The sequence below is a fragment of the Solanum stenotomum genome, chromosome 10, assembly GCF_019186545.1.
Source record: "Solanum stenotomum isolate F172 chromosome 10, ASM1918654v1, whole genome shotgun sequence".
Lineage (NCBI taxonomy): Eukaryota > Viridiplantae > Streptophyta > Magnoliopsida > Solanales > Solanaceae > Solanum > Solanum stenotomum.
In genome coordinates this window covers 45,794,494-45,808,828 of record NC_064291.1, presented here as the reverse complement: position 1 = coordinate 45,808,828, position 14,335 = coordinate 45,794,494, and the positions used below count along the sequence as shown (strand labels likewise).

Here is a 14,335-nt window from a genome sequence, read left to right as displayed (position 1 = left end):
GATGAACTGATCAGATATGGTTCTCCATCCTCCTCTTTTGTTGCCGTCATCTGCTTCCTCTGGTCCAATCCCTGCCATTTACTCCCTTCCCATGGCCTTAATCTCCTTCACCATATTTTTCGGTATCTTCATCTCCGCATTTGCAGATAAAACGGCACCGTTCCATATAGTGGAGTTTTGGTTGGGTCATGGGTGGGTGATTTAATGGGTAGATCTGGGTTTGGGCTAAATTAAATTAGTTTTGATGAATTATTTTTCTAGCGAATCAAAATGTGACACGTATTAAATGACAAAATTAATTAATTCAATTAATGGGCCGTTTGTGAATAAGGGTAATAAAGGGCAACAAAGGTGGGCATTTTGTGGCCAATAGGTCAACGAAGGGTATTTTCGTACCAATTTCAATAATTGAAGGATATTTTAGGCCCTTCACCATTTATTTATTTTAATAATTTGTGTTGGTAGAAATATTTTTTCTTAATAACAAAACCTATTTTGTTACCATCACTTTGTCCCCAACCATTAATCACTATCATTGAACACTTCTATCATCACCTTAATCGTCAACCATCAACCACCTCTATCATCACCTTAATCGTCAACACCAACCACCTCTATCATCACAATCACTACCGATGTCAACCGCTACTGTTAGTCACTACCACATTCACCATTATAATTATATACATTTGCCGCCACCGCAACTACTACCAATATGGTCAATCTACTACCACCTATCTCCACCATCACAAATATTATCATCGCCATTACTAGCAACTAGCACCAACTATCACTACCTCCACTATTACTAGCCACTAGCACCAACCGCCTCCACCACCACTACCATCATTAACGAACATAAATATTTAATTTTTTTTATCAAATATTAATTTTTTTTTATTAAAATTTTATTTTCCCTAATATTTAATGAGTGACATAGTACCCCTAGTTATGGTGTAACAACCAAAATACCCGCCAAACATGCGCCTCCCTTCAAATTTTAACTACACTCAAAATCAATCTTCATTCTTTTTTGGCCATTTTAGCAAACAGTGCTAAACTTCTTTTTCTTTTCAATATTTTCTTCTCTTTTTTTTTGCTCATAATTTTCCACAATCTGGAAAAAGGTAGAAGCAAATGAGTAAATAAGAGTAATTTTTCAAGAATATCAAAATTTGGAATGTGTTGATTGAAACAGATGGTAAAATTATTTGAGAAATAGTATAGAATGTGGGCTCCACCAACAGCAATGAATCATGGGGCACCTCCATTGAATAAATTGATAGCTGTGGCCATAGACAAAGATAGAGGAAGCCAAATTGCTCTAAAATGGGCTGTTGATAATCTTTTAGCGAGGGGACAGACTATTATTTTGATCCATGTCAAAGTTAAAGCATCCGGCACTCCTTTTTCTCAATCAGGGAACAGTAAGTCTCTCTTCCTCTCGTCCGCGTTTACATATCTTTATGATTTTGTGGATCAATCAAATTGTTTTGCAAAATTCTATATGTGAAATTGCAATGTGGATGGATTCTTGAGGGTGAGATTTTCTCAGATGTTTACTCAACTAATAGTTATTATCTGAGAAAGTCACTTTCTGAGATAATATGAGAAATAAACTTATTCTTGGGATCATGATGTCTTGAATAAATGTTGTAGGAACTAGGAACCAACTTTTGGGGTGGATTGACAATGTTGTTGATGGTGGATATATTTTTGTTGATTTTGTGGAAATTTGTACCAATATTGACTCTTAGAGATTATTTTGGGAAGAGAAGATTGTTCTTAATCACCATATTCCTTTTTTTTTTAAATTGTGTGAAATCTTATCGGAAAATGTGGTTTGGTTTGGTTTGCTTGGTTGGTTGTTAGAGCATTATTTGGGCTTACGATATTCAATTGAACTTAGCATAAGCGAAAATAAGAGTGAACAATTGAAAGTTGCTAGTTTTATAGTGATATTCTGATGAAGTTTTTCGCCTTCATACTTTTATCAGCCTGGAATCCTCTAAATGTTGCACTCCCTTATACTTGAGTGGTTTGTGATTACATTTATATTGTCAAGTAGTTTCCTTTCTTCTACCAAGTGAGATAGAGGTGTAGGAGTACATGCGCGGAAGGGAAAGTAGGGGTGGAGCCAGAGGGGTGCAAGGGGGGTCAATTGAAGCCCCTTCGTTGAAAAATTACACTACATAGATAGGAAAAAATGTTTTTTTTTGCATGTATGTAAGTTGTTGTATCTCCTAGGCATAAGATTTTTTTTTGTTTGAATCCCCTTACTTGAATTCCTGGATCCACCACTGTTTATAGGGCGTGTTTCAATTGAACACCCTTCTTGTTGTATCTTGGTTAGAGCTTAAACACTATTAAATATGGCTGATGCCGTTGGACCGTTAAAAAAGGAAGAGTCAACATGTAGTTTAGCCTTAGTGTTTGTATGTTCCTAATATCATAACTGTCAAATAACTATATTCTTCAAATTAGTTAGTTATTTGCCAGTGTTCCAGCTGGCATCTCGCTGCAAGTTCTGTTCAGAAAGGGTAAAATTTCTCTTGGGAGTTTATTCTATGAGACAGTAACAAGGACTAACTGATGTACTTTTACATATCAGGAATAAACCAGGATGGTAGCAATGATGGACCAGGAATGAGTGAATTGGATCCACAGTTGAAGGAACTCTTTCTTCCTTTCCGAGTATTTTGTACACGTAAAGATGTTAGTATTCAATCTCGAAACTTCAAACGAATTCATAATGAACCTGCAAACATAGATCAAGAATCAATCTTTGGCATTTAGAATTGTTTATTTTCATAGTCATTTCCTTATCCTTTCTAACATAGATTCTTCACATCAATAAATAACAGATTCAATGTCATGATGTTGTGCTAGAGGATGCCGATGTGGTCAAAGCAATCATTGAATATATTAATCGAACAGCTATAGAAGTACTAATTCTTGGTGCAGCAGCAAAAGGCGGCCTTCTCAGGTATGATGACTCTCTCTATGCATTGATATTTGTACTTGTTGGAAAGGCGCCAAAAACATTTGGGACGGAGGGAGCAACTTGAATGATGTATCTCTTGAAAGAAGGAATTACCTAGATGAGCAACTTGCATTATATGTATAGTCACAGTTTCAGTTAATTTGAAGCTATATTTGTTAAGTAATGCATAAAACACACTAGCAAATTTGATTCCGAAGTTAAATCAGAAGTTTGTGAAGAAGAAAAGCGAAGATTTGCATCTGCATTTTATTGCACTATTCTAACATGGACCGTGTTTTAGTTATGTGTTTTATATTTGGAAGAAAATAACATCTTCAGAAGGACTAATTACAGTCGCCTTTCTGCACATCAGATTTAAAATCAAAGATATTCCTGGAAATGTGTTAAAAGGTGTTCCTGATTTCTGCACTGTGTATGTCATCTCCAAATCTGGAAAGATTTCATCTACACGATCTGCTGCTCGTCTCGCACCATTTATCCACCCACTACGTCACCAGTTCACGCAGAATGCCAACGTCAAATCTAATTCAATTGAAGATTCTAATGTCCCTCCCAGAGGTATGCAAACACTAGAAGCAAAATTTTCAATTGAGCTCATTTCGTAGTGCAAAGTTAATTATGATATGTTTCGAATAGGTTCTATATCTGGGATTCCAAAGCCTGTATCTGATATACCCATGTCCAACCTTCATAGTGATACATTCAACATGAAGTAAGTCAAATTATCTTCACTTCCTACTCAAAATGTATCATGTTTTTATTACAAAAATCAACTTCTTAGTAAGGACAATGTTACATATTTTCTCATTCCGAGGCCTAAGTTGTTTATCACTGTTGTAAACAGGTCCCCTTTCACTCATAGGAAAGGCCCAAATGGCAAACCATATGAGATTTCTCAGCCAGATACTGACATATCCTTTGTCAGTTCTGGTAGGCCAAGTATTGACAATATGTTTCCTTCATTTGCTGACACCTTTGATAGCGGAGCAACCCCACCCCGGCTATCAGGTTTCTCTGATTATGAGGGGCAAAGTTTTGAACCCATGCCCATGGGGCGCAGATCGTTGGACATCATGCCATCAGAGATGTCATTTCTCTCAATGGAGGGTGATAGACCATCATTCTCCTCGACACCGGTAGGCAATCAAAGATCATTTTGAGCTTTTGGAAACTATAGATACTAAGATCAAAATTGCTACACATTATCTTTAAGCATAATTATTACTCCAAGCACTTGAGTTTCTAAAGGGCTTTTCGTTTCATTTTGAAGGATGACGTAGCAGCAGAAATGAGAAGGCTGAAACTGGAGCTCAAGCAAACAATGGAAATGTACAGTACAGCTTGCAAGGAAGCACTCACAGCACAACAAAAGGTAGAAAATTTCCAACTTGTTGTGCACCTTTGTGATTTGCATCAATGACTTAACAAGTTGTCAACTGTAGGCAACAGAACTCCAGCGCTGGAAAGCGGAAGAACAAAGAAGAATAGAAGAGGCTAGATTTGCAGAAGAAGCTGCATTAGCACTTGCAGAGAAGGAAAAGGCAAAATCTAGAGCTGCCCTTGAGCATGCGGAGGCAGCTCAGAGGCTTGCAGAACTAGAATCTCAGAAGAGAATTAATGCAGAAATGAAAGCTCTAAAAGAAGCAGAAGAGAGGAATAAGGTACTAAATAAACTTTCAAATTCAGATTTCAGGTATAGAAGGTATTCGATAGAGGAGATCGAATCTGCAACGAACTACTTTGCTCAATCTAATAAAATTGGAGAAGGAGGTTATGGACCAGTGTACAAGTGTTACATGGACCACACACATGTTGCAGTTAAGGTCCTTCGCCCTGATGCAGCTCATGGAAGACAACAATTTCAACAAGAGGTATAAAGCCAATAATACTTATAAATTCTTCGAGATATACTTAATCGTCAGTATATAAATAATGCAACAGGCCACTGAAGTACATCGAAAATAGCTTAATTAAAACAAGATGAATGGCTTTATTGGTATGTTGATGGCACCGGAACAGGACAACAATATAATTAGCATCCATTTCCAGTCAATAATTGCTATATAGTCTGCAAACGAAAAAAAGATGCATCGTAAAGATAGAACTAAAAAAACGATGCATCTTCATGTAATTCAACTTATAATTAAGAGGGTAATAAGGACATAAGAGTTCTGTCTTTCCGTTCATAAATGAACATCATATGTAGCATTGGTTGCCCCTAATCTCACTCACCTTCTTCTTTCATTGCAGGTTGAAGTATTGAGCTGCATACGACATCCTAATATGGTGCTTCTTCTAGGAGCATGTCCCGAGTATGGGTGCTTAATATATGAGTTTATGTCCAACGGAAGCTTAGAAGACCGTCTATTCCAGAGAGGAAATTCACCAGCACTCTCTTGGCAGCATAGATTTAGAATTGCTGCTGAAATAGGTGCTGGTCTGCTTTTCTTACACCAAAGCAAACCAGAACCAATAGTGCACCGTGATCTAAAACCAGCAAATATTCTACTAGATCGAAACTTTGTGAGTAAGATTAGTGATGTTGGTTTGGCTCGGCTTGTCCCTCCATCAGTGGCAGATACTGTAACTCAGTATCGAATGACATCAACTGCTGGAACTTTCTGCTATATAGACCCCGAATATCAGCAAACAGGGATGCTTGGTATAAAATCTGATGTCTACTCTTTAGGTATCATATTCTTGCAGATACTAACAGCCAAGCCACCTATGGGTTTAACTCACCATGTTGAGAGGGCAATCGATAAAGGTACATTCAACGATATGCTTGATTCATCCGTTCCTGATTGGCCCCGTGATGATGCTTTAAGCCTTGCTAAGTTATCGCTCAAATGTTCTGAGCTAAGAAGGAAAGATAGACCAGATCTAAGCAAGGTTATTATGCCGGAATTAGAGAGATTGAGAACACTTGGTGAAGAAACTCCATGCCAAACAGGGTTCTATAGTTCAAACCACTCAACAAATCCGAGTCAAGCTTCCGTCTCCCAAGCAAGTCAACACGAATAGATTAACAACATTAGATCTTCGACGAATACTTAACTTGTTAGTAGTGGTATGACTATATACTATATTCACATATTCTGTTCTTTTGATACAATGTGTTATTCTTGACACAATTTTCACCATAATTCGTGCAGGAAATAACTTTAGCTACCAAAACAAGATGTAACATGGCTCTGAGAGCTCGATGATCACATCGATCATGAAGCACGTACAGTCCTCTCATATAGATTAGCAGAGAATAGTTCTAAAGTTCTCAAGAGGGAAGAGCCAAAAGATAAGTAAAGAAAAAAATTTGACGTGATTGTTTTTATAGTATAACAAAGGATTGTACATTTTCCATCCTTATATAATAGTGAAAATAGCATTTTTAGTCCTGAAATTATTATTCTATTTCTATTTTGATTCCGGTATTGTTCAATTGTACACATTTGGTTGTTAATAAATCCAAATGTGCAACTTTGGTCCCTCTCTAGTCTAAATCATCTATCTCTCAGGACATTTTTATGAGTCGCGTTTGACTAAATTATCCTTATTTCTTCTTTGCATGAGTTCATCTTTAAAATTATATGAAAACGAAATACTATGTAATTAATAGGTCAATCTCTTTTTATACATATATAATTACATATTATATGTTGAATCTTCTAGACGTTTTGTGTATTTGCTTTTTCATATTTTGACTTTTCAGTAAAACTTTTAGTTCCGCCATCACTAATAAAAAGTAGAAACAAAAAGACTTGTATTCCAAAAGCAAGGTAGAACATTTTGTAACCCAATTAGGAAAGAACAAACATCTTTTATTAAGCAACAAACTCGTAACAAATCATACATTTAAAATCCAATAATAGAAAGAAAGAAAGAAAATGTATACACGAATACATGAGATGTGAGCTTCCTTTAATTTTTCTAACTTTGATCACATATATCTACCCTTTAATAAAAATAAAAACACAAAAAATTCCATTTTACACAAAATTCTACCTTTTCACAACCCCTTGGAATTAAATTTTAAAAAAAAACTCCATCCAACGTTCCCTTTGTAACGCCATCAAAAATATAAGATTTTCGACATGAAGGAATATATATATTCGTCGAAATTTCACATTTTTTTTTATGTATAATATTCTTACTAAGCATTCTTAGAAAAGGAGAAATCATCATCAGTGATGGCTTTAGAAGAATACATTTCTCCTTGATCACTTGCATAATTATTATAAGAATTAGAAGAATAATCTTCTTCATCATTTTCTTTCAATTCTTCAATTTTGTGTAAAGCTTCCATTAAATCCCATCTCTTTCCAACATCCATTTCACAACAAGACATCCCAATTTTCAATAGCTTAAGCATTTCACCTTCACAATTATGTTTTGTTGTGTTCATGTCTTTATCAAAAACCTCACCTGTCCATTCTTCTCTTACTACTGAATTCACCCACATTGCTAAGTCTGCATTTGCACCTTTGCCTTGCTTTAGATAATTAGCTGGAAACCTGTGTTAATTAAGCTTAGTATTTAATAACATGCTTTTATAGTAATAATATAAATGTCATGTATACTTAAAAGTCTTCCTTTTTCTTAAATTACGTATCCAGTCAAACATTCCTACCCTCAGAGAGACTTTAGCCACATCTTAACCCGAATGAGGCGATCAAAAAAGTCGTGCACAACTAACATTAGTGATATGAGGTTCCTTTTTATTTCACAAGTTAGTGGATCAAAATTTGTGAGCCTAAAATGTAAATATTTGGTTCCTTGTCACTAAATGAAACTCAAAATGAAGTAATTTGTGTTGGTATATGCACAAAATGATCTTGATAATTGCACACTAAGATGTATAACTTTGATATATAAGGTTAAAGTACTAAAAAAATTGTAATTAATACTACTTTTTAAAGGACTTGTAAAGTAAAAAAGCAACAAATAATTTGCGATGGAGAAAGTATTACTAGTACTTTTACTGTCTCTAGGTGAATGTCAGATACTTTATGCACCAGACTGTCTTTCGGATAATAAATAAAGGATGGGGATGAAGTATTATTACCTGCCGGTTAGTAGCTCAAGGATGAGGATGCCAAGGCTCCATACATCAGTTTTTCTTGTGAGACGTTCATTTTGCATGTACTCTGGTGATTTGTAAGCCACCATGAACTGTTTGGCATGGTCTTTGTTGATTACTGGCACAAGAGCATAGTCTGCTACAAGTGGCACAAATTTGTGGTCGAGAAGAACATTTGAGGATTTAAGATGTCCATGTGGGAGTGTTAGTGTTGGAAGTTCCTTGTAAAGATAAGCCAATCCCCTTGTAACTCCTTTTATGATTTTCAAACGACTTGGCCAATCAAGACTTGGTTGGTTAGGACTTCTTTTGCCTGATCAACAAATACCAAAATTAGTTCATATGAACGAGAATTGCAAAGTCAACCTCAAAAACTAGTTCCAGAGGCGGACTGGATATATATCTGGAGCATGGGTGAGGCCCAACATCGTGAATGAGAATTGAGATGAGTCCTGCTCTGATGTCATGTTATGGATCTTAAGTATACTACGACCTCAAAAACTAATTTAAGTAGATAATAATTACTCAAACTATATATAAAGAGACCATTCATCTCATAATTGACCAAGGTGGAACTTCTTCAATGTTTTTACACTAATAAATCTTCTAAAAAAATTACTACATATGTTAAAATATAAAAATAGTGTAACATTTCTTTATATGATCAATATATATAAGTTAAATTCTGTAGGAATTAATTTTAATACATTGGCAATACAAACAATTTTACACTATTGACGTCATTTTGAGATAACTAGCTAACTTCAATTTTTATGTACAACTATCTATAATTATTGTAAAGGATCTTTAATCTGTATAAAAAGTTTAAACTTTTTTATAATTTAATACTTTAAATGATCTCATTGCTTCATACAAATTGAGACAGATATCATGCTTGACTTGAGTGGTTAAAATTTATTTGCACTCGATGTTTATGTTAAATTAATAAATATATACCATGTATTTTTATACACATATCTATCACTAACTATAATTAAGTGACATGTATTAATGTCACTTTAAGTTTTACCCTCACTGTTCCAAATAAGTGTTGATTTAGCTCATTTCAGACCTATTATGAAAAATAACAAATACTACAAGACATATGTTACAAAATTATACTTATTTATTAGATGTTTTTTGAGAATTGAGCACTATTAAAAAGAAGTAGTTTTTTGATATAAATGTATAGTAGTAAATAATTACTACTCCCTCCGTCCCATTGTATGTGGCACCATTTTCTTTTTGGTTAGTCCCAAAAAGAATGCCACATTTCTTTATATGGTAAGTATTTAAAGGTACAATTCCTCTTTTACCCTTGTTGGTCCCACTTAATCTTAAAAATAGTACTCCAATACATTTATGAGGAGAGAAAACTTGAGTCTACTTTTTAAAGGCAATTTGGTAAACATTTCAAAGTCTTCATTTATTTCTTAAATTCCGTGCCTGGTCAAATGTTGCCACATAAAATGGGACGGAGGGAGTACTATATTTTGTTTTGAATTTCTAAAATGACACTTTTTTTGACATGAAAAAAGTAGCTGATTAAAATTTACATTGCATAACTTCTCGTAAATATCAAGTGCGAGTAAGTTTTTAAATGTTGTGAAAGTACTTACCATGTAAATGACTTGCCAAGCTTCCATTATCAACAAAATCAGTAACCAAAAGCTTTTCTTCCCTCCTGTAATAGAAAGCCACAAGAGGAAGAACATTAGGATGTGACAACTTGCCAAGGCTTCTCATATGTTCATGAAAATCTTCTTTGCCCATATTACTCATTTGCCTAAATCTCCTCACAACAATTGGTTTTCCAATAGGAAGATCAGCTTTATAAGAAGAACCAAAACTTCCACTTCCCAAAACTTCAGCTGGTGCTCTAAGAAGATCTTCTAAATCAAACTTTTCTCTATCCCTTCTTACAAAGTATAATTTACTAGCCTTGTCATGATGACTTTTTGTGTACTTTTCTTCTCTCAGTACTGAGGGTTTTTTGTTGAGATTTTTTACTGATGATTTTTCATATTGAGTTGGTTTTTTCCTTTGTTTATGGACAAGGAAGAGAGCAAATAATATAATGGCTAATATGATTAATCCTCCAATAGATGCAAGGATTATGGCCACTATTGGGATTTTCTTTTTCTTCTTTGATGTTGCACATGCTGCCATTGGCTTACCACATATCTCCAAATTTCCTGTTTCATTCACAAAATATTAAAATTATTATATGTTCAAGATCAGTAGCGTATAAAGAATTATATGCTCAAAGATCAGTGGCGTACACAGAATTTTTAATAAGTTTCTAATTCACTGACTATATATATATATAATGTACACAAAATTATATGCTCAAAAATCAATGACGTATACAGTATTTTCAATAAGTTTCTTTAACACTTACTATATATTAGTACTATGATTTATGATATATAAAACTTTTTAACTTTTTTTTCCTGAATTTGGAAAGAAAAAAGTGCAGAAGTGTAGGGGATAAACAAAATTGCCACGTACGTCTATTTAAAAGATTATATAATATAATAGATTGCAGTATAATGATGATTATTATAATAATAATTATTATTATATTTGATATGGCTAAAGGGATCAAGAGGGTATCAATAATTGACTTCATCTAATTAGGACGTGCGCCCATGTAGTGATAATATCAATCTCTTGGGATCTTATATAGATCACTCTAATTGACATGTTATCTTCATTTCTATAATGTCTAATTGCACGATACGTAGTTCGGATGAGTTAGGTCTCTCGATTCTCCCCATTGATAATCAAGACACATGTATTATCAATCACTATCGATAATTATTATCATCAGTTACCATTATATATTGTCAACTATCATTATTAGCTATCACTATCATTCATCACAGCTATCAGCCTCATCTATGAACTTACCACCATTAATCTCTACAATTAGCCAACACCATTTCCGATCAATATTTACTATTATCATTGTTAGCCATCATCCCACCAACGGCACTTCATATAATTTTAAAAAATTATTTTAATATGTATTTAATTAATTAATATACAATATTTTTAAAAGTTTTATATTTAGTAATTTTAATTTTGAAACAAAATCTATGCACTCGATTTTATTTTTATTTTAAAGTCTTAGTTATGTAATAATCAAATTTTAATATTCATATGTATAATCATATTCAAACATATAAATTTTAGTAGACATATTAATAGGCGTAAGTTATTCAGTAATTATTTTGAAAGCGATTTCTAGTAAACTTCTTTTTGTAATATTAATAAAGTTTAACATGATAGTAAAATTTTGCTTCATCACTTTCTACCATTCCAATTCGAATTGATCAAGTCTTTCAATATTTAACGCTATCTTTATTAATTGACTTCTTAACAAAGAGTTATTAAAACAAAATTATATCAATTTTATATTGAGAGTGTGCATAATTTAAACTCAAAAAATAAATGCTAATATCATTTTTTTAAAATAGTACTATTACCATATTTACCGGATTATTAATTATTAATATTTATTAAGAGATTTACCCGTATTGCTACTAATAAGTGATCTGATAATGTACATATTCCCGTTTTGTTTTTGTTTTTTAGTTGTTTAAAAACATGTACTATATATTTTTATTTTTTAAAACTTTTTAATTTCTAACTTTTCGTTAATTAAATCATTAGATTATACCATATTTTGGTATACTTGACATATTACTTCCTTTATCTCAATTTATTGGCATTTTTCAAATTTTGAGATTTAAACAAGTCTATCTTTATTGTAAATTTTTCATCTATTTTTTTAATATTTTGAATTGTCAATTATTGTGACTTAAAGTAATTTTTACGTTGTTTATAAATATATAAAATTTCATTTCAAAAAATTTGAAAACTTTATGTGCAAAATCCCGGTCAAACTTAAACAGCTTGACTCTCTATAAACGAAAAGTATCACATAAATCGTGATAGAGAGAGTATTAATTTAAAATCACAATTCAAAAAAATTCTAGATTCAAATTTATTTATTTTTTACTTTCTTAAACTCTATATCAAATCAAAACGAAACCACCAAATTAAAACGAGTATAACTTTCCTTAAGATAAACTCTAACCTGCAAACGAGCTTGCACTTTGGGTGCTAAGCTGAGATGGTATTGGACCTTCAAGTCTATTATTTGCAGCATTTATTTGAAAATCCTCCTGACTAAACGCCGGTATTGTTCCATTGAATTTGTTATTTTGTATCTGCAGCTCAACAAGCTTCGGAATTCCCAATAACGACGTCGGAATCTTCCCCGTAAACTCATTATTCGCCATTAAAATTCTCCTTATCGACTTCATTCCGGCGAAAGCATCGTCCGGCAACTCACCGGAAAATCGATTATTCGACAAAAACAAACCTCGCAATCGTCCTCCGATTTTCTTCACGTTCGGAAACGGACCTTCAAAATTATTATTCATAATACTTATAGTAAGCAAATTAGTCAACTGAGAAAGCGTATCGACATCGAGATTCCCCGATAATCCCATCGATTCGAGACGGAGACCGTAGAATTTTCCGTTGGAGCAAAGCAATCCGTTCCAATTTGAATTGTTGCCGGTGCAAGGCGGCACCGATGAATTCCAGTTTCCGAGTGATGATGATGACGTGGCGTTTTCGAGCGATGATTTGAATTTTATGAGGAGAGTTGGTTCAGACTCTTGACCGTAAGATGAAGTTATCATGATCGTCGTCAGGAGACAAAACAACAAGCACCGATGGTTTCTTGTTGAAGAAGCCATCGTTTGAAGGTGGTTGCAGGTGATTTTTCTTTCTTTCTTTCGAGATTATATTTGTATGAAATATGAAAAAATTGAATCGGATTTTTTTTTTCCGATTCGATGGGAAAAAAGAAGAGGAAGGATATCGGTAATGGTGTTTTCAACGCAAGTTTTATGTATATTTTTGATAATTTATTTGGAGAGAATTGCTATGATTTTGTTGTTGAATTGAGATAGATAGGCCATAGGGATACAAAACAAATTGAGTAGTGGTGAGATTGACAAGGTCTAGTAAATGATTAGCTGTATTGGCCGGCTATTTTAGTATAACTTGTTTGCCAGTTTCCAGGTATATTGTTCATATAGTTTGTACTGGTTGGGTTGTGGGGGTGGGGTGAGAGGTTGACTAATGGGGATTGGAGGGAGGGGAATTTCCTTCATACTCTTGCAAAAACAATACTTGCTTTGTTTTAATTATTTCTTCGATTCTACTTTGTTTGTCATATTTTGACTTGATATAGAGTTTTAAGACTAAAACACTTTCGAATGTTGTAGTTATAAACTAAAGAAATGTCACATATCAGGTTGAAAGATAGAATTAAGAAGTAACAGTAAGAAACAGTCTGTTTTAAAACGAATTTAAAAGGAAAGCAAAACAAATAAATTGAAATGGAGGAAGTACTTTTGGACCGTCACTTTTTATTTTTATCATAAGTTTTTTCAAATATTTTCTAGATATGTTGATTATTAAAGATTTTATATTTGAATTTACATAAAACATTAGTTAATTTGATATTTGTACTTAGAATCAAATAAAATAAATTGAAACAGAAAAAGTATTTAATGAGCAAAAATGGATTTATTGATTTTTACCTTTCTTATTTGGATATGACTTACTCCATATCGAAAAAGTATAAACAATTTTTGCACAATCAATGAAATTAAATATGCATAAAAGGTAACTTGTGTTATTTTATGAGTTTCTAATATTACTTCTCATGCATATATATAATTAATTACGTTTTAGGTAATACAATAGTCTAAGAAAAAAGATTGTGTTATCAATGTATAGAAGTTAAATATTTTATATATTTTAAATTTTGTGTCACACGTTTTTTTATGATTTGAGCTCGTATTACTTTTTTCTTTTTCGTTCTTTCTTTGTGTGATTATTCTTTCAAGAACTATAGTGGGTGAGATAGGGTGGTGGCTAATTCGGCCGTGGGATGATCAATGAGTGAGAGTTGGGGTAGCTCTATTGGCTTTATAATTATTTTTTATTTTCTTATTACAACCATTGATATATCTATTCATGAGAATCATGTGTGCGTCCGTCACTGATTGGATGAGTGAAATGCAGACAATGAACTTGAAAATATCTCTTTTTTCTAAGAGAAACCCTATGACCAATCAAAATTGAAAAGCATTTCTCAATGTTTTTCTCCGTACCAAACATATCCTCGAGATATCCAAAAGCTTTCGGCAAATTATTCATTTACA

The 14,335-nt window shown here is 33.2% G+C and overlaps 2 protein-coding genes across 2 annotated transcripts; one reads left to right on the top strand and one right to left on the bottom strand.

Annotated features, from left to right (window-relative positions):
- Positions 1-1,161: 1,161 nt before the first annotated feature.
- On the top strand, positions 1,162-6,100 carry LOC125878485 (U-box domain-containing protein 35). The gene is made up of 9 exons (XM_049559746.1): positions 1,162-1,427; positions 2,612-2,715; positions 2,865-2,986; positions 3,357-3,562; positions 3,641-3,716; positions 3,849-4,140; positions 4,275-4,376; positions 4,447-4,875; positions 5,255-6,100. The coding sequence occupies exons 1-9, from the start codon at positions 1,229-1,231 to the stop codon at positions 6,026-6,028; spliced, it is 2,304 nt and encodes a 767-aa protein (XP_049415703.1). The 5' UTR covers positions 1,162-1,228; the 3' UTR covers positions 6,029-6,100.
- A 994-nt stretch (positions 6,101-7,094) lies between these two features.
- Positions 7,095-12,856, bottom strand: LOC125878491 (pollen receptor-like kinase 4). The gene is made up of 4 exons (XM_049559759.1): positions 12,187-12,856; positions 9,701-10,276; positions 8,067-8,394; positions 7,095-7,515 (listed from the first exon to the last, which is right to left on the bottom strand). The coding sequence occupies exons 1-4, from the start codon at positions 12,854-12,856 to the stop codon at positions 7,155-7,157; spliced, it is 1,935 nt and encodes a 644-aa protein (XP_049415716.1). The 3' UTR covers positions 7,095-7,154.
- Positions 12,857-14,335: the final 1,479 nt, after the last annotated feature.